Below are 21,390 nucleotides of genomic sequence, written 5' to 3'. Positions count from 1 at the left end.
GGATTGCATTACAGGATGTGGGTTTCCTGTATAGTTTACTTTGTAGGGTGTTGTTGGTTACATAGAATTCCAGATCCAGAAATTCAATGTGAGATTTGCTTTGTTTCATGGTGAAACTCAATTCCCAAACATTATTGTTGAGATAGTCAAAGAAACTTTGTAATAGATCATCAGTTCCGGTCCACAGTAAAATGCAATCGTCTATATAACGACCCCAAAAAAGAATGGAGTCAGTGTATAGACTGCTGTGTGTACCCCAAAGATGGTCCGCTTCGAACGCTCCCATGAAGAGGTTGGCAAAGGAGGGGGAAAATTTCGAACCCATGGCTACTCCTCGTTTCTGTTGGTACCAATCTTTGTTAAAGATGAAATAGTTGTTGTTCAAGATTAAATTCATCATAGAAACAAGCATTTGGGTATGTGCCCAAAGCGAGGCCGGCCGTTTGGATAGCACTCGGGTGATTGCTTCTATGCCTAATTTTGGATTAATACTAGTGTAGAGAGCAACAACATCCATAGTGACTAGTGTCGTGCCGGGTTGCCATTCCAAATCACCTAGCAAGCTAAGAATGTGTTTCGAATCTTGAATATATGAGGGTAAGTTTCTGACGAGTGGGCCCAGAAACAAATCCACATATTCTGCTAGTCTTTCGGTAGGACCTCCGATTCCTGAAACTATTGGTCTGCCAGGGGGAAATGGGAGATCCTTGTGAATCTTCGGGAGGGTGTATAGCCATGGATATGTCGGTTTGAATACTTTTAGATACATGTGTTCCTCTTCATTTAGGAGACCATCCTCTTTCCATTTCAGTAGATGGTCATTGATGGTTTTTGTAAGTGCACCCATTGGGTTGTATGCAATGGGTTCATAGCAAGAAAGGTCTGCTAGTTGGTTCAATATTTCATTGTTGTATTCGTCTGCGTTCATCACCACAATGTTTCCTCCTTTATCTGCCTCACGAATAATAATGGAGGGATTCAGTGTCAGTATGGTCAAAGCATTACGCTCTCCTTTAGTTAGATTGTCTTTGAATATGAATGTTTCATGTAGTTTTTTAGTGTTGATTTTGTTAAGGTCTTCCAATACATGTCTATGAAAATTGTCAATACTGTTACCGCCTGGCAACGTGGGGGTCCACGTGGACTTGGACTTGAGACCACTAGCTACCCCAAAATCCATATCTATGTTTAGTTCTTCTAAGAGTTGCCCCATTTCCATAGGGCTGTCTTCTCGTTCAGTAATTGACAACAGTAGATGGACTGCTTGTATATCTTTTATTGTGTGTACAACACTATCATCCAATACATCAGGAATGTTCTTGATATTTTTCTTAGCAGGGGTTTTGCCTGCAAAGTACTTTTTTATTTTCAAATTACGGACAAATTTAAAGAGATCAATTTTAGTTTGACAAATATCACGGGTGGAGTATGGATTAAAACTCAAACCCTTTGCTAGTAAATTTGTCATATCAGAGGTGAGGGGAAAAGAAGATAGGTTGATAACTTGAACCTCTTTGTTAATGTTATCTAATTCTTTGCTCTGCCTGATCTTAGTTTTTTGCGATATTCGTCGTTGTCCCCCTCTGCTCCCTCTGTGGGTTTTGGAGTTAGAAGACCTCTTCGGGATTGTGCCCTGTTCCCCTTGCGAATGCGTTCCATTTCTACTAAAAAAGGACTGCTGTTTGCGTCAAGAGTATCCCCTATTTCTGTTTCTGGTTCACTGGTACCCACAGTGTTAAGGGATGTATTGCTAGAGGAAATGGAGCCAGGGGCAGATGTGTTGCCCTCAGGTTTTTTGGACTTAGTGGAGGGAATCATGGCATCATATTTTCGATCAAAAGTGAAAACTCTACCGTTACGGTAGTCACCATCGTCTCTTTTGATTTGTCTCGCTTTCCTATTTTTGATCTCTTCCTGATGTTTTAGCAAAACCTCATCCAGAATAGTATAATTTTTTACAGTCGGTTCTGGCAGGTTAAGGTCTTTTATTTCTTGTTCCAGGATAGCAATTTCTCCCTGTAGTTTTAGGGTTTAGGTTAGGGTTAGGACTCCAGTTTCTGCTGCTGGTGTTTACCCTGACCTTTCTTTTTTGGCCAATTCTGCTTTTTAGCTTTAGGCTGGTCATCAGTCTCCGACTTCTGACCTTGTGGTTGCTTCTTCTCTTTCGTAGAGAAGGGCTTGAGCCCCAAACTATTACGTCCCACGGTCTTATAAGCCGCTATAATAATTTTGGGTAACTGGCGGGGTTTGTCGGCATCGGGAACTGCAAGCAAAGCATTAGACATTTGAAAGTTAACCGCATCTCCCTTGATATTTGCAAGGACTAGATCAGCAACTACGTCAAAACGTCTGCATAGTCTCATTTCCAATTCAACCGCTGCCTCAGATCCGTGCTCATCCTGAACACGTTTAAGGACCGTTGGCAGTACAGTCATAGACGGGGTGCCAAAACACTTCGTATAAACTGCTGCAAAGATTTTCCCCCAAGTCTCACAGTCACCTAGCTCCGGGGTCAAGTCCTTAGGCATACTAATTGAGAGAATCCTGTGTTTTTCCTGTTGGTCAAATTTCTCGGCAAGCCAGAAAGGGAATTCATCCCTATCCTGGGGGCGCCTGCCCATAACTGCATTAACCATAACAGGATTGAGTTTCATACTACTCGGTCCGGCTGGTAGCGCCGCAGCTCCCGGGGCCCCGCCCAGGAGATTGCGGGATATGTACTGCACTAAAGAACAAATTACACTAATTGCGACCGTATGCAAAATTCGCAAATCTGCAACGGGAACTGTTTCACGCCGAGGATGCAGCGTAAATCCAGCCAAAACAGGCCAGGTTGCGCCCGGAATGGACAATGGACCTAACCTGGATCCTAATAAGGAGTGGGGGAGGGCGCCAGTGAACCAAACTCGTTGCTGCCAAGCGTTAATCGGAACTTCCTGTGTCCTAAAGGGAACATACTCCTACGGTACGACAGTAGCAGTATAGGTGTCAAACACATTAGAATTTGCATTAGCTGCCGGGAAGGTCACCCACGAATAGAACATTTCGTATGGGAAAGCCACTTCCGCGCTAACTACCAAAATAACTGCCATGCCCTCCAAACCGACGCCAAAAGTTTGCAAATGATTGCGAACCGCAATACGACTATGTTGCGGTATATCGACGAAAGCCATAGCGACACAGGAAGGTAGAGTTACAATAAAAACTACGTAGCACAACTGGGTAGTAATTCAAAAGGAAAACCGTTTGAAAAGATTCAAGCTTGAAAGACCTATATAACTATAGGTAGGTTTAACCAACACTACTATTATCCGGAAACAATAGTGAAGGGGTTAAGGACTGACAGAAGCACTACTCAAGTGTCATGCAATAAAACCACCATCATTAGGGCACCATGTCGCAGGGATTCCGCTTCTACGCAGAACTGTGCGCAAAGACTTGGAACCTTGGTGAGTTAGGGTGTGCCAAAACTCACCTTAGTACCCAAAATCCCCTACCAGACTAGCAATCAGTGTCTTATTGGTTCTTACAAATCCCCAGTAAATAGGCAACCCAGAACATGGACTTAGTACACCTCAGGAAACGTGGAACACATGAACACTCTTTCATTATACTCACTAATCAGCCCAAAACTAAGAGTGAATGAGGACACGTGCTAGTTTGAAATATTTATTTCTAATGCTGTGTTCTCAGGTACAGTATCTTAGATAATACAAGCAAACATATTATAAGAAACAAGGTTATCAGCATAGTTACAATTCCATAGAATACAAAGGGAGAAAGCATGTTAAATGCTAAGGGTCAGAAGGCTAAAGGTACCTACGTCTCACCCTCCCTTGCTAGTATATTGGATTAGATCTACAGATGGTCTCTTGGGATTACAAGGGCGGCCCCATTCCTTAGGTTCTAGTAGAATGAGATCACATCATATTCTACACCAGCTCTCTGCATGCGAAGGTTCGTCAGACTGCTGCTACATGCTCTACGCAGTGCCATATTAAACGCGCTGAAAACTCGAGCCACCTACAGCTGCATATGTGTCATGTCTAGGACGTGCGCTGATCAGACCGAAAAACAACTACTGTGTTGAAGTAACCTTGAGGGCCGCAGCAATCACTGTGCAGACATAGCTTACCAAGCTAGACTGATACTATAGGGTAAACATATTATTCTCGTGTGAAGCAAAATATTCTGCTAAACTCTGAACATTTATAATATCATGTGCCATGTGCAAATCAACAGAAAGAATACAATGGCGTTTAGCTTCTAACAAGCTCTTGCTAACTTAACACAGTATGAAGGCAAAGTCACTCTGTATGACAGCCTCAGTCATTTTTATAAGTTTTTATCATTCTTAATATGTTCTTTGTCCTTATTAACCTCTCACTTGCTGAATATAGCATGCATGTTGAATTATGAACCAAGTATTGGTGATCTAGACCACTGGTGACATTAACTATAGTATCCCCCCCCGTTTTTGTCATCCCTTTCTAGGTCCCACTAGGATACAGCAGGACCTCCTGGCCTGTCCCTATTTTTCCTGTGGAAGGTAGTATCTGCCCCTACCACTTCGTGTAGTACAGTTATTCTTTTCTAGGTCCTGATGAATTGCTATAAGAGCATGAAACATGTCGACCACTAGGTAGAACACACATCACTGGATCATTGCACCAGTGTGTATTTTCTCCTCTCTATTTTTATTAAGGTAGTTAACCACATCATTAAAAATACTTTGTGGATTACCTAAACTTTTTAAACTATCACCTACCTTTGCATCTACTCTTCCCCTAAGCCATCACACCCACATGCACCAACTGGTCGGAACAAAAGATCTCCGACAAAGAGCCCCTTCATGGGTGCCCATCAGACATTGCACCGCCAGTGTGACGAGGACCAAAACCCAGATGATGAAGCATGACACCTAGCTTGCTGGGTGTGTGAGGGTTTTAGTTCCCAAATTGGGATTTCCCCTCCTTTCCCACCTTCTGCTTGGTTCTCTTATTCTCACTTACTTCTGGGGAACAGTGTATCCTTTTTGTCTTCACAACATGCTGGTAACCACTCTAGGATAGGTGCAGGGCACTGGGAACTTTATGGAATTTGGGGTGGGTTAACTAGAGACAACATGGTAGAATCCAGCACGAGTATCTCCGTAGAACACTGTAATTTTTATCGATTTGGAAGTGTCCAACATGAAGGCATTCAGCAAGAGTTGTTGCACTACACAAGGGACCACAAGGAGTCAGCAGGTAGCAAGATTTAGCCCTTTTCTTCTCAAGATCTCCCCTTTCTTTGACAAGTCATCCAGCACAACATATTCTGAAATATCCTAATACCATTCAAAACTCCTGTGTGGAGCATCACTCTCTAAGTACTTGGTTTCGCCTACTGTCAGCCAGAGCTACAGAGTGAGGATGAGTTCCAGGATGCCTCTTTCAGCCTCAGGTTTGTGGTCTTTCCATTTGATATTTCAATAGACTGTAGTCTCGAGCACCTCATGTGCTGCTATTGTTTCAGACACTGCAAAGTGAGGGACTGTCTGGAACTGTCTAGGTACTGGCAAGCATCTGGGACTTCTGGCTCCCTTCTTCCACTGCCTTTTCCACCCATTGTGAAGACCTTGGGGTTGGTACAGAGGATTTACACATGCAGTTATATCAGAAATGGTTGCAGCCTACACAGCCTGGTGGCCTTGTCTCTATCTCAGCACAGTTATTGCTGCTCTTTTTGGGTCTCCCCAATTGGGTACCTGAGAGGGCAGAAGTGTAATATCATTTCATTTGAAAATCCCTCACTGTTCCAACATCTATATCTCTCGGTACAGGTGCTCGTCTCTCTGTTCATCTGTCCCAATATCCCAATGATCTTGTACTCTTGTCTCCCAAGCCTGAGACTCCCTGGTGTTGTTTATGCGGTTGTGTCTGCAAGTGTGTATGTATCTCTCCCTGACCCATTGGTGGCTTCCCTATGGGACTTTTGTGATCGCAGTGTACTTTAGTTGTGTCTCCTTGTTCCAGTGTATTTATGTCATAGTTTAGGATTGCCTGTGTCCCTGCCAGGTGAAACTATGCGTGTGTTCTTGCAGACAGTGTTTGTGTCTTCCTCGCCTAGTGTAAGAGTTCTCTTTATTCATCTGTGAGCAAATGAATTTGCCAGACCAGGGGCCAAATTATACTAGGTGCCCCAGAGGTGCAACAGCTTGTACCCGCTTCTTGCACCACCAGAGCACTTTGGTATTATAGAAGGGGCCGAAAATGCTTCTTTCATGCAGTTCAGTGTGGCACCATCACAAGGAGATGTTCACTTATTTGCATGGGGGGGATTGTCACCACGCAAATGAGGAAAGACCATTCCTTTGCTCCATATTACAGATGTGTATGTAGAGGCAAATGAATTGTCGGGAGAAGCCTGGACTGTGAGCCACATAGAGGTGGCCCGGAGGGTGTCCTTGGATTGGAGGAAAGTAGTTGATTCGGGAACTCCCAAGCACGTCATGGTAGGTGGGTGTTTTCACTCACTGTCCTGCCAACAGTGAGATCTTTGCTCTCCTTTCCAAGTCAGACCGGGTTGCTCTCTGCACAGTGAAAGGTGGATCAAGAGCTTGAAAGAGCCGGTCTGTCTTTCAATAATGCACTGCTCCAAGGGAGGTATGGGTTTGCAGCTATGCTGGGGACAACACATTTACTGTAATAGGGTGGACTGCCCAATCTGAGCCATGTGCACCCCGTTAAAGATGCACCGCACCGCAGGTCAGGGAAAGAGGCCCTATTTGTAAAATAGGCCCGGGTGTCAGTAATTCCGTTTCCACATTCCAGCACTTGTATCACGATGTTCTGTTGTCACTGGTTGCTTTTTTTTGTTGTTCTCCTGCCCCACCTCATCGCATTCGCAAAGTGGGAATATTTTCTAAAGTAGCATTTGTTTCATAAAGGAACTGGTGGCGCTTTAGAAAAAAAGAGAAAAGAAAAAGAGGTTTACATTAGAGAATATTCTGCCCACTGTCTCTTTAGCTCCTGACTTCAATCACAAAGTGGAAGATGACCCCTTTCCCTTAGAATGCCACTTGCCACCTCCTTTGAGTTGTTGGTAACTGAAACAATACAGTTGCATTTTAAAGAAATAACCAGAAAAAAAACATTTAATTCTCTCAAAGCCTATGATTTTGATAATTGAAGGGTTTGTGATGGAACAATGTCCTTCCACATTCAATATTTACTCCCTGGACCCCAGGTGTGGCCACCGCATTTTAAACTCTCTAGTCTTTTCAGGCGAAAGAGGATAGGAGGCCCAAGCTGTAATCCTTGGACCAATTCAGGAGTAAAAGAACCAAAAAAATAACCACCTGAATGTACTATAGGAAAGCAAAACCTGTGAGTATCTATGAAGTGCCTAGACGTAGATGAGACTTTGGGGCACATTAGAGTCCGCCTGCAATCCTATCGTGAAATGGGACCGCCCGCCATAAGGACGGGGTCCCGTGGGGGCCATTAGGATGCGCCCGCAACAGTGGCGGGCGCATCCTGCATTCCTGACATTGTGGTGGGCGGTGCACTCAGCACCGCCCGCCACAATGCCAGGAAGGTATGTTGTGCACTTCCATGCACAACATGGCAGGCACCACGCGGTGCCTGCCATGTTGTGCATGGAACTGCAGGGGGATACCATACCCATGTGCACCCCCCACCTCCCAGAGTCCTTGGGGGCCCGCAATGGGCCCCCACAAGTAATTCCCGCATGCCTTTCCGTGGCGGCAATGCCACCATGGAAAGGCATGTTTCTGCCCCCATGGTAATATGGCTGGCGGTGTCTAATAGACCCTGCCACCATATTAAACTCTTTTCTGCCCGGTCGATTTGTTGACCAGGCGGAGAAGCGGTGGACGGTCTTTCCATCCGCCGTGGTCCCCCCGCCATAGTAATATGGCGGGGGAGATCCTAATGGGCTCCTTTGTATGTATAGTTCCTGGTGGCTCCAGAGATAGGGCGCAATGGAAGAGTCTTGTATTCTATTCTGCAAGGGCTGCAGAGGGTTTAGACCTTAACTCGAGGGCCTGAATAAAGGCTGTGAGTTGCCATACATGTCAATTGCAGATTTACCTGGGTTTAGTTTTCAGGTGATTCGTAATTATCAAGAAGCTGAGCACATGCAGACAGTTTAAGCTATAGGTCACAGGGGGTTGCATGTGGTTTGGTCTGAAGATAATGTGAGTGATGATGGAAAGAGAACAAAAACTTGATGAATAGCATTTTTATCTTCATTAGAATTTCACCAAATCATAAATCAAATGATTACATAAAACCTCTTTTGATCCTAAGGATCCTCTTTTTGATCACAGTACATGTCCAACAAAAGCAGTTCTCAAGGCTGTTCGAGACATTACAATAGCTAGGTTTTTTATGTACCACCTTAAAAATGTAGTTTCTTTTATGTTTCTTATTCTACTTTTCCCTGAAATAGGTTCACTCAAAATCTCAATCTTGTAGGTTCCCTATATCACGGTTCAAAATAATACTAATTAGGTCCCTCTCAACGTTATCCCTCGCATCGACCTATTGTTAGGACGCTGTACAAAATAATGTCTACTGATGTAATATCATGGGTGGCTGAGCGATACCTAGTGGGAGCACATATTGCACTGCGATTCACACATTTTCTATGCGTTGAGTGTTGTCTGCATATGGGGAGGAGATCAGGCCAAACGTTTGTATCATAAGATCAAGAATCTTCTGTAGGTGCTGAAGCAGGACAAGAGGTTTCAACAATTGGCCACTCCACATGGAAGTTTGCTCGCATCAGAGGAGAAAGGCGCCACATGCTGTGAGGAATGGTAGTAATCATAAGTGGAGGAAACCCTAGATTTTCAGGTTCTTTTGTCTGAAAATTAACATTGGTTGGGTGACCGTGTCAAAAGTTGCCAAAAGCCCGGAAGAACAAGAATATTTAGCATAACAAGTTTGGGCCAAAAAGAGCTCTATTTGAGCAGCAGCCCACGCGGACTGGGCTGGGCCGAGTATGGAATGTGCTGCAAGCATTGGAACAGCTTTCTGTACAGAAATGTTGAAGAGTTTGGAATTTTGAGATGAGCCTGCATTTGGTCAGGTCATGAAATCACTGTACCCCTGCTTCATATTGCTCGCAGTGACCCTCAGATTGTCAGTAGAAGTGCCTCACAGATACCGCCTGCACAGCACTATATCGTCCAAAAGGGCACTAATGAACCCCTGATGCGAATCCCTGGGACATTTAGGGCCAGATTAACAAAAGCTTATTGCATTTCTTAACAGGCCAAATCGCAATTTTGGTCCATTAGGAAATGCAAATTACCCTTTTCATATGTACAAAGGCCAAACACTGGTCACAATTTTCGATTTCTACCTGGTAGAAATTGCAAATTGGCAAATTGTGATTTAGGAAATGCAAATGAGGATTTCCTATTTGCAATTCCTAAAGCACATGTACCAGGCATTTCCTAAATGTGAATTGGAAATTTTGGAAGGATTATGGGCCTTATGTATAAAGGTACCCATTTGCGAATCTCAAATAACAATTTTTGAGAAATCGCTATTTGAGATTTGCAAATTGGTATGTATGTAGAATTTTTTTTTTTGCGGTTTCTTAAAATTCCTTAATTGCGATTAGCAAATTGTGAATCGCAATTAAGGAATACTTTCCCATTCATTTCTATGGGCCAGGAGGCCCATAGGAATGAATGGGAAGTTATTCTCAATTTGCGATTCGTAATTTGAGAATCGCAAATTGAGAATAATTTCAAGGGTGCCAAAAGGGTGTCTAAAGGACACCCTGTTGAACCCCTGAAATTAGCATGGGTGCACATGTGGTGCACATACATGCCCTAAGGGCATGTATGTGCTTCACAGTGCACTTTGAAAAATGCAAAAAAGTGAATTTTTCAAGGAATTCGCAAATTACCACCAACTTGAAGTTGGTGGTAATTTGCGATTCCTTTAGGCCAATTTGCATTTTTCAAATGTTTCTTACATTGCATTTAAGGAATCGCAACTTTTTGCGATTCCTTATTTTGCACGCAGATTTGCTTAATACATACCATTTGGCCAAATTGCATTCACAAACAATGAAATTCTGCAAATTTCGGCATTTGCGTATGCAATTTGGCTTGATACATATGGGCTTATGTTACTTACCCTGTAAGCATCTGTTTTTGACATGTAGAGCTGTAGATTCACATGGTTTGCATATTCCTGCCATCTAGTGTTGGGTCCGGATGTTTGCAAGTTGTTGTTCTTTGAAGAAGTTTTTTTCCAGTCACGAGGTAAGGTGAGTCCTCCTTTCGGTGATAGTGCGCATTGGTCTCGACTCCATTGTTAGATTGTTTTCCCGCATGAGGGTGGGAATGTAGTAAGTGTAGCATAGAGATGTCCATGTGCATGTAATGTGTATAATAAGACCTGCAGCAACCATAGGTGTCCGGGGAGGAAGGAGGGCACATGTGAATCCACAGCTCTACATGCTAAGAAAGGATGTTAGTATACGTGCTCTAACTGGTTCTTTGAAAATAACATTAGTGTGCCTTAACACCTTGAAGCATAGGCAACATTCGTGTTGTTTTGTGTGGGCTTCCTAAGGTTTCAAATAGGAAATCTTCTTCTAGTGCATCCTTATGTAAAGGCACTCCATGGTAATTAACTGGACTAGCAATGAATTCCTGATACGCAGTATTATCATCAGTAGGGGAATGTTTTGCTGCATATAGATACGGTTCTATATCTTGGTACATCTATATTATAGTAACCCCATGGATCTGGTGATGGCTGATTATAATTGCCATCATCCTCTTCTATATCTGGATTTGTGTTAGGAGAACCTGATGTTGTAATATGTAAAGGATTTGGAACTGGAATTATGGGTATTGGTGAAGAAGGTGGGGGGTTTGGAGAATATGAATAGGGTTAATAGATATGTCCTTTTTGTTTTTGAGAAGGAATCTGTATTACATCTCTGCTTTCCTTTCAAAAGGTATTTCTGGTTTACTCAAAGTCGATGGTAACCCTGTGCAAAGGTTACACAAGCATTTTCTTTTTTAACCTGTTCCATGTTCATGACAAGGTCAGCTCGTCATGAGGCACACTGGAGCTGTGCTCATGACAAGGTGAGCTCGTCATGAACAATGGAATTTCATAAATATCAGCACCCAGCGGGAATTGCCTTAGCAGTCAAGGTGTTAATATGACATGAAGCACACATATGCCACTATAGCATATGAGCACTTACATGTGCACAATGAATTTCAGGATGCCTCCAGGGTATGCCTTAAACCCAGAAGCACCCTTGGGTCGGGATTCCCTAAATTATTACTATTACGAAATCGCAATTTAGGAAATTCAAACCATTTCCTATTTGGCCCATAGGTCGGAATGCAATAGCGCTTTTTATTTACAATTTGCTAATAAAGATTGCCAGGTTGTAGGAATCATTATTAGGAAATCACAAATTTTGTACATACCAGTTTGCATTTCCTAAATCCTATGGAATCGCTATTTAGGAAATGCATTATAAGAATTTGGTACATCTTGCCCTTACTCCTGTACCTGGGCATTACTGAGATGAACAATCAACTTTTATTAAATAAGGAGCATAAGAGGGTAATTATAATCTAGACCCCGCCACACATATACTTCAAAAAAACAAGACATGGTTATAAGAAACACATAATTTTAAACCATTTTTGCCAAATAAATAACACATTTAACTCTTTGGTCATACGATGCTTGCTTATCTAGTCATGCCCACCCGCATATGTTAGTTATTATTAAAAACTCATTAACCACCCAGTGCAGGTCACAAGCCCATCAGCCAATGGTCTCCCAATGGGCTAACAAAATGTAACTAAAAAGTGTAACTGAAAAAGGTGAGGTGGGTCAGAAAGTGCCTCACGCAGCACCATTCATGGAGCTACTGGGAGTGAGAAAACTGGTAAGTACCAACCAGAAGCTTCTTGGATAATAATATTTAACACATGCAGGTGGGCATGACTAGAGAAGCAAGCATAGTCTCACCAAAGAGTTAAACATGATGTTCATTTGGCACAAATTGTTTAAAATTATCATGTGTTTCTTATGACCAATCATCATACCTTTGAAATTGTGTGACACTGACATTGCCCGTGGAGGCTGTGACACCATTGTGAACTGTGCATCACGGATATCAAACCAGCCACTTAGATGCACCACTGTCACCACACATCTTTACCTGTGATCACCAATATAACTCATAGGACTTCACTTCTTTAATACTTGTCACTCACATGCACCCCAAAATGAGCTGGCATCTTTTGATCATGTGCATCTCTAAAATGATCTCCAGGTACCCTTGCACCTTCTGTACCTGAGTAACGCTGATGTCTGCCTAACTTCCTCACAACTCTGTCACCTATTTATCAGTTATATGACTTGTTACTGGTGCATCAGTGATATGACAACCCTTGTACCCATGCATCACTGATATCACACAGTAGCTGCATACCTTGCAATGTCTCCTGCCCTCCTTCATATTACATACCTTGGGGAATCATCTCTTCCTAGAGGCTAGTGAGGAGAGGGGCGAAGTAAGTCTGATTTGATGTATCCAACAAATTTCTGCTTAGGCCACCTTGACGCAGAGCTGGAGCTGTGGAGAGAGGTCAGTAGGTGAAATCAAATCCATTTTGAAGGTGACCAGACACACAACTGGTCTCACATTACAGGACTAATAACCATCCTCCTGGCTTCACACAATTCAAAGAAGTCACTCAGTCCCCATCGCTGGCTGTAGATGCTTCATGGGAGTCTCACTTAGTGTCCATCACAGGCTGCAAACGCTTCAGAGGAACCTGAGCTATTTCCCATTACCAGATGCTCAAGCTTCTTCTAAGCTGCACTCATTTCCCATCAATGGCTTCACACGGTCCATCTGAGCCTCACTAACCACCTCCTTCTCAGAGTCTCGCTAATGCTTGTTCAGTAGCTAAGAAGCTCTCGATTTGGATTCCTTGGTGATGGGTTCGCGATGTTGGCAATGATCTATTATTTAGAAATCTTCTCACTTTCCGGGAGTCACTCTCACCTCTAAGCTGTCCCCTTTAGAATGCACAGTTCATAATTTGAGACTGACCATTGACCATACTTTGTTATTGATGCTTCTCTTTCACAAACACCCTGAGTACTTCAGTTAGGAGCTGGACCTGTGGCGTTGGGTGCAGCGTAAAGAGGAGCTGAAGCTATTGGATCTAGAGCATTTCAATCCAGAGCTGAAGTTTTGGATCTAGTGCATCTCAATGGGGAGTCAGAGCTATTAGATCTAGTGCATCTCAATGGGTAGTCAAAGCTAGTGGATCTAGTGCAACACAGGTGGATTCACGCTATTCGTTCTAGTGCATCTCAATGTAAAGTTGAAACTAGTTCATCTCAATGGGGAGTTGAAGCTAGTGCATCTCAATGGGAAGTTGAAGCTAGTGCATCCCAATGGGGAGTTGAAGCGTTCATCTCAATGGGGAGTTGAAGCTAGTGCATCCCAATGGGGAGTTGAAGCTAGTGCATCCCAATGGGGAGTTGAAGCTAGTGTATCCCAATGGGGGGGGGGGGGTTTGAAGCTAGTGCACTTCATTGGGGGGCGCTGAAGCTAATGCATCTCAATGGGGGGGTTCGAAGCTAGTGCATCCCAATGGGGGGTTGAAGCTAGGGCATCTCAATGAGGGGGGTTGAAGCTAGTGTATCTCAATGGAGGAGTTGAAGCTAGTGCATCTCAATAGGGGGGTTGAAGCTAGTGCATCCCAATGGGGAGAGGAAGCTAATGCATCTCAATGGGGAGAGGAAGCTAGTGCATCTCAATGGGGAGAGGAAGACAGTGCATCTCAAAGGGGAGAGGAAGCTACTGCATCTCAATAGGGAGTTGAAGCTAGTGCATTTCAATGGGGAGTTGAAGCTAGTGCATCTCAACAGGAGTTGAAACTAGTGCATCTCAACAGGAGTTAAAGCTAGTGCATCTCAACAGGAGTTGAGGTTATTGGATATAGTGCAAATTGGTGGTGAGTTGGACCCAGTGCATCCAGTCTAGTAAATAGGGGCTGGGCCCACTCTACTGGATGGGATGTGGGGTTCTAGACAGCTCCAAACCTCAGCCTTTTGCACACATGGCGATAGCATGACAGAGCAGGAATAGTGTATCTACCATGATTAATTTGCTAACCTCGACAGGACCGTCAAGAGAACATACAGCCCAAAGTATATTGTTGATACATTTTGAGAGGGGTTTTTCTGCACATTGCAAAAAGAAGGATTTATTGAAGAGCCTAAAATGTGTATTTTCTAAGCTACTTTAGTCAGATGACCTGTCCAGATAAGATCTGAATAACAACTACAGATCGAAACAAAGCCACCATTCCCTAAGTTGCTTGCTACCTTTTCATGGTGTATTTAGAGATATGTACAGATAAGATCTCCTCTTATGTCATGCAATTATATGTAACCCTGCCAACTATTCGGTGTCTTGTTCTATTTTGTTGTGTATATATATATATATATTTGTTCACTCTCTGAGCACTGCATCGTCAGCACTATCTTTGGAATGTAAGAAGTGTATATTGTTTCTCTATCACAAACGTAAGAATTTTTATCGTACTTAATATTTTGTCCTGTACCCTTCTTGAAAATATTTAGGATGATATATGTTGTTGAATTTCCACACCTCTAAAGCAGATGCACAAGTGTTGATGAATGAGTCCCACATGATAATTGTGTGGCTTTGTTATATCTACCCGTGTTCTAGTGGGCAAACAGAGTTGTCCTTGTGTTGTTTTCATGTCACCATGAGACACTGTTCCAGGCATTAGTTCAGTAACCGCATATGAAAATTACAAGTCCAGGAATGCCTGAATGTTAATTCTTTATGCCAATTATGCCATTTACAGCCACAAGTAACTAGGGAAGGGTGGAACATGTAAAACAACCCCTGTAACTAGCATGCAGTCTAATGTTTTGTGTGACATTGTCCAACAGTCCAGGAGTTTTAGGCAGCCTCCCATCACTAAGATTTTAAGCCTGTTTATATAGTGTTAAAATCCATAGCCAATGATCCCAGGTTGCAACATGCTGTTAGCTTAAAAAAGGACCAGATGATGGTACCAAACATGACATGGGTCCCTCCTGGTAGATAGGGTTACCTGGATGCCCACGTCCAGGTTTTGTGGGCTCATTTATGAGAAAGGATTTCACCACACCCCTCAAGCAGTGACAATAGCAATCCAGAAAATATATTTCTTTACTAAACCTTTACAAGACTCGAGACATGAAATGTAATGAGATCATAGGAGACTAGTTGAAACCAGTTGCTGGTACTGGTCAGCATCCCACAATAAGAATATGCAATATCTGCTTTACAGCCATTGTTTGCATTCTAACCTGTATATTAGTCCAAATTACTCTATTAAACTTGTCAGCATTAGGGTGATTTCCCCCACACTTTTAGCCTTACTCCTCCTACTTCTGACAAATTTGTTTTTAGAACTCTAGCACAGGTTAGCAGTGGCAAAATACACAAAGTGCTTGTGCTCGCTCCTTAAAACATGGTGAAATTGGCTAACACCCAATTGACACATTTAATTTACTTGTAAGTCCCTAATGAGGTGGTACTACATATATACATGCCTGTAATTTAAATGTTATTAGTAGGCCTGCAGCACTGATTGCGCCACCCACATAAGTAGCCCTTTAAAGCTGTGTGTAGATTTCAACTGACATTTCAAATTGGCAAAATAAACCTTTTTCCAGAGCTAAATCTTCTTTTTTAATACATATATGTCACCCCTGAGGTAGGCCTTAAATAGCTCATGGGCAGGGTGCGGTGAATTTTAAAAGGCTGTACATGTACTTTTTAAAGTTTTGTATGTCCTGGTAGTGAAAAATGTCTACATTTGTTGTTCACTATTGTGAGGCCTACTTCTCCCATTGGGTCACCTTTTTACATTTGTCTATACAAAGTGCTAACTTTCAAATGTGAGCTAGTAGGAAATTCTATTCTGGTCTCTAATGAATTGTAATTTAAAACCCTCTTTAACTGTAAAGTTGGATTTTAAGTCACAATTCTGACAATGCTACTTTTGGAAAGTTCAGACTCACAAGATGGGCACTTCACTCACACACCCTTCTGTTGCACTGCTGAATGGGGAATAATCCCTCAAAGTAAACCAGGAAGTGGCTTACCTTGAAGGGTTATTCCTCATTCAACAGTACAAAAGAAGGGTGCATGAGTGAAGTGCCCATCTTGTGAGTCTTCAATTAAGGCTGAGACTAGGGACGTCTCAGCAGCTGTTCGCACGCATCGTAAGACAAAACTTGACTCAAATGGAAGTGAAAAATGCATATTAAGGGAATGAGTGCATTCTCACACAGACTTGACTTTTGGAAAATTGGCATTTTCTTGTCTCAACCTTCTGGTGCCTGCAGCCTGTATCCTGGGTCAAGTGACTAGGTGTAGCTGACAGTGGGTTTTTGTGTATTACTCGAAGACAGTCAGAGGAAGGGGAAATACGTGTTGGCAGGAAGGGCCATCTATGTCAGGATGAGGGGAGAGGAGCTCTGGGAAAGCCATTGGCCACCATCATAAACAGGCCTCACCTGAACTAAAAAATTAACTATTTCTTAACAGAAAACAGAACCTGTGGATGGAAACAAGGCTACTACACTACCTCACCTTGGAAAAGGAACTTACTAGAAACCCATGGTTCTACATTCTATTATGTCACAATGTTTAGAGGAGTAGGGACATTTAGCAGTCCCAAAACTGGTGATTGACTAAATCACAGAGTTTGGAATCGCTCCATTTTGAAATTTGGCAACAGTTTACAGAATCACACAATGGACCTACAAGGGTATAACTAACTGCTATTTGGAAGGGGCATGCTTAGGGCTTCCCTTCCAAACAGCCATTTGGTAAGGCATGTATCAATGTTTGTGACCAAAATCTGTTTGCAAAACTCTGATATTTTACCAACTCCCAGCATTGTGTGGTAAACCTTTCACAAAAGGGATATGACCCCCTTGGTCTTGTTTCCCTCTGTTAATTTAAATTTTTAAAAAGTTTGTTGTGGAACCAAAAGTGATCCAGAGAACCTCTGTCTACTCTCAAACAAACTTTTAAAATATTTTTTTTTAAAAGCAACCCTATCTCCTTTAAGGAAAACAGGCTACATTTAAAATATATATTTTCACTGAGAAAACCAAGGTTACAGGGACGTTATAGTTAGGCTCACATTTCACTCGTACAAAACCATCGAAATTCAGCAGTTTTAATTGCCCTGGCCAACTGTAACTTACGCCCTCGTAATATACTGCTTATGACCTCGCATATTACATCACTCATGACAGGGCCAGTGACCTCCCTTATGACATCATCCACAGAACCACTCAAACACCGACTCACACCCCCATACAGTCTCTCATACACATCTCACACACACATTGACAGACCCATACAATTAATGATACATAGCCACTCACTCAACAATAGAGCCACTCACCTATGCAGGTACTGACAGAGCCACTCACTCACCCATACAGTTAACACAACCAATTACTCACCCAAACCAATCAATCAAATAAACTTCATTTGGTTTTTGTTAGAAAAACCATAAAAGATACACAAATACAAATACTTAAAAACATTTTAAAAAGAGAAGATTGAGACATAATTTAAAACAATTATTCCATAGTGCTAGTGAATCAACTTGATTGATGAACATGCCCAGTTACACTAACATTACACATCCATACAGGTCCTGGATTTCACAGAAGTTTTTAAAAACCCTACTATAATTGAGATAGTCTTCTTTTAGAAGTTGAAGACACAGAAGGGCTGGGCCAGCCTGTCTAAAATTCAATCTTTTTAAAAGGGTAACCAGGAAGTGCTCACGGGGAATTTCATACAGTTTGCAAAAAATAAGAAGCGCAGCAGATCCTGCGGAGAGTGACCGTCGCGGCCGCAGGGAGCTGGCACTTGACCACTACTAAAACCCTTAGGTCTGTCTAACAAGAAGTAAAAGAGGTTCATCCGGAACCTGGTTAGCAGAAACTTCTCATGTGATGACTGAGACCCCAAAAGATAAGGTTCCGTTGACGGGGTTGTTATAAGTGTTAAATACATCCGGACCCTGGGTTGCAGCACCTCCTTTGCATCCCTATCCGCGTTCCTCAAGGTCAGAAAGGCTATCTTGGTTGATTCCACATCCTTCTTGATGATAGCGTCAGGTTTGGAGAATAAGTCACCCCGCCCTATCCCTTCAAAAATTATTTTGATATACATAAGTCAGGGAATAAGGGCAGAGTTATCAAGAGACATACACTCTCTTAGTATTAGATGGTTGAGAGTTAAGTCTTTATTTTATTCAGCCAGCCTTTAGGCCAAAAGATCTGGGGTCGCAGGGCAAGAGCATAATTTAGGTAGGGGACCCCCAGTTGCTCATGAACTGCCATGTTAGAGGTTCCATGTGGAACAAATAATAAGTGTTTCAAAAAGTCATTCTCCACTACCTGCAGGGAATCTGCGGCAGTGTATCTCCAAATTTCACTGCCATAGGTCGTGATGGCCAGGCTTTTAGCTTGATAAACTTGAAGGTTTCAGTTAAAAATGTAAGTGTTTACACGAGCCAGATCCCCTTTTTTCCTCGAAATTAGGGACCCCATTTAAGTTGGTCGCGAAATAGCACCCATAAATAGGAAAATACATTTGAAGAAGGGATCTTGGCTAGGCCACTTTCATGACGTAGGACTTGGAATTGTTAATTGCCAAGTCCCGGTCGTACATGAATCTTGAGAATGTAGTTATGAGGACGGCATCGTCCGCATATAGCAGGAGGGGGATTCCGCACCGTCCTACATGGATGTACGTTGTTACCACGCAATGTATTACATCGCGGTACTTTACAACGCGTCTTTTACAACGCAAGTCGTTACCAGGACTTGCGCTGTAGGGGTGCTGGACTTAGGAATAGTTAATTTACTATTCCAACACCAGCCTACTTACAGTAGGGAAGGTGTTGAAATAGTAAATCTACTATTCCTTAGCCTAGAGCGCCCTCCAGCGCAAGTCGTAGTTACGACTTGCGTTGTAAAAGACGCGTCGTAACTGCACTGCGGGGTAACATCCGCGTTGTAAAGGATGTTCCCCATCCTACATAGGGGTAGTCCACTCCAGTTGCCCTTAATGCACTATCCAGTTCATTTATGTAAAAATGGAATAAAAAAGGCACCAAAATGCATCCTTGCTGGACCCCCTCTTAATATCAAAGTCCCTGGCGACCTGTAAGTCCTGCGAGAACCTAACATTAACTTTGGTTAATAAGTGAAGGTCCTCGAGAAAATTAACTATACTGTTCTCGACCCCCATTGCCCTAATGGACAGCCACAGTTTGACCCTGTTTACACAGTCAAACACAGATGACAAGTCCATGAAAGGGAGATGGATGGTTCCGGGGGCGAGCAACAGTATATTTGCTCAGAATCATAGATAGATTAAGACACTGAGCAACTGTAGAGCGTCCTGGCCGAAATCCATATTGGACATCCAACAAGATCTTATGTTCCTCTGCCCATGTTGATAGCCTCTGTAAAAGGATCTCTCCTACTACTTTGACCACCAAATCAATAAGCGAAATCGGTCTGTAACAGTGGGTACTATTTATGTTGCCCTTCTTAAAAACAGGGACTATAGTGGAAGATGCCCAAGACTGAGGGCAACCATTCCTTGCTGCTGCATTAAAAACTGACTCCAGTGTCGAGCCCATAATGGGGGGTCTGACTTAAATAGGTCAGGGGGAATCCCATCTGGGCCAGGTGCTTTGTTAATATACCTATGATACCATCCAGGATCTCCCCCCTTCAAAAGTTATTACAGGGTCCTGCATGTCCCGGCTTTCTTCGAGATTAGACTCAAGAGGGCACTCAAACATAGATTTAAAATGAAATACCCACTCCTCCTCTGTGATATATGAGTCCAAGGCCCCCCTTCCTGATCAAAAAGGGGTCAATTCACGACACTCCAAAACCTCCCACTGTTCCTAAGAGTGCTTGAATCAGTCAGCTCTCTCCAAGCTTCCTCCTTCAAAGCACCCTTCCGTGTGGCCAGGGCTAGCTTATATTCCTTTCGGCAAATACATACCTCGGATTGAAATCTTGGTTTTGCTGCAATCAAACCATCTGGAACCCTGTGTGGTATTTCTATTGTATGGAACACTTAAAATGTTACCCACTTTTTGCTCTATTGACTTGTATGCCCCAAGAATCTCATTTGGGGAGAAACCCTCAGTTGAGCAAATTGTTAATTCATGTGCGCAAGATGCATTTACTTCGTTATAAAATTTCTCTGGGGACACCTGGGACCATTTTAATCTGTGCTTACCGTCCGTCGGTCTCAGTATACCTCTAGTTGGAGCAGTCTCAATCTTATCTGAAAATGGGCCCGTCATAAAGACAGTTAATGGGTTGTGGTCGCTAAACTCTCCACAATATTAAAAACATGGAAAGAAGATTGCATCGAAGAGGAGATTAAAATGTAGTCAATAAATTATCCCTTCCCGTGCCCTTTAAAAGTCGGTACATAAAACTTGGTATGTGGTTCAGTTAAAGACATCAAAGCCACCATATCCAGTTCATTTAACATGCTGTTCATCAATTCCCCCTGAGCATGATGTTCAAAATGAAAACCCCACATGCGGGGGAAGCCCACCTCAGAAATACATGATGTTGTTGGGTTGCCAAAGGCGTGTATATTAAAATCCCGAAAAACCACGCGATTAAGTAAACTGTGACCCAAGAATTCTCTTATGAATGCTCCCAAGGTAGTGATGTTACAGACCTCATGCAGACATGCAACTGAGTTGAAGAAATTGACAATACCCCATCTGGTCTTTTAGCAGACAAAGCCAGGATTCCACGTTGTGTGGTTGGCATCACCTGGGTCTGACATTCAACAGCCACAGAAATATATACGATTAGCCTGCCCTTTGGTCTTCTACTCATCGAGGGGGTAGCCGGGACCAAAAAAGCCTTGTAACCTTCCGGAAATAGGTCACAATCTACTGACCAGGTTTCTTGGAGGCGGATTACCATGAATTTCTTCAAATATTGCACCCACCGTGGATCTTGGATCTTATTGGCCAACCCTGCAATGTTCCAGGATAGATAATTATTAGATCTAACATCTAATGGCCTTACCGCTTCCTCCAGGGGGGACTGGACAGGAGCAACTTGTTTCAGCTCTGGGGGTGGAAGCTCCCTTAGTCAATCACAATCCTCCAAGCCGGTTAGAGCAGCAAATCTGTTATTTAGCGGTAATGAAGGATTGGTACTAAACTGTCTATCTAGTTCAGAGGGTGAGTGGACC

General features: G+C 42.9%; 1 protein-coding gene across 2 annotated transcripts in view; it reads right to left on the bottom strand.

Moving 5' to 3' along the window:
• LOC144798597 (transmembrane protein 272-like) overlaps positions 1–21,390 on the bottom strand; it is a 166,969-nt gene that overhangs the window by 87,658 nt on the left and 57,921 nt on the right. For both annotated transcript variants that reach the window (XM_078669553.1, XM_078669554.1), the window contains exon 2: positions 12,538–12,645. Coding sequence is in view for 1 of the 2 variants with exons in the window: in XM_078669554.1 (XP_078525680.1) it covers positions 12,538–12,550 (13 nt within the window). In the remaining variant the exon portion in view is untranslated. The remainder of the gene's footprint in view (positions 1–12,537; positions 12,646–21,390) is intronic.

This window comes from Lissotriton helveticus, chromosome 12 (genome assembly GCF_964261635.1).
Source record: "Lissotriton helveticus chromosome 12, aLisHel1.1, whole genome shotgun sequence".
Classification (NCBI taxonomy): domain Eukaryota; kingdom Metazoa; phylum Chordata; class Amphibia; order Caudata; family Salamandridae; genus Lissotriton; species Lissotriton helveticus.
This window is presented reverse-complemented; position numbering and strand designations above follow the sequence as displayed.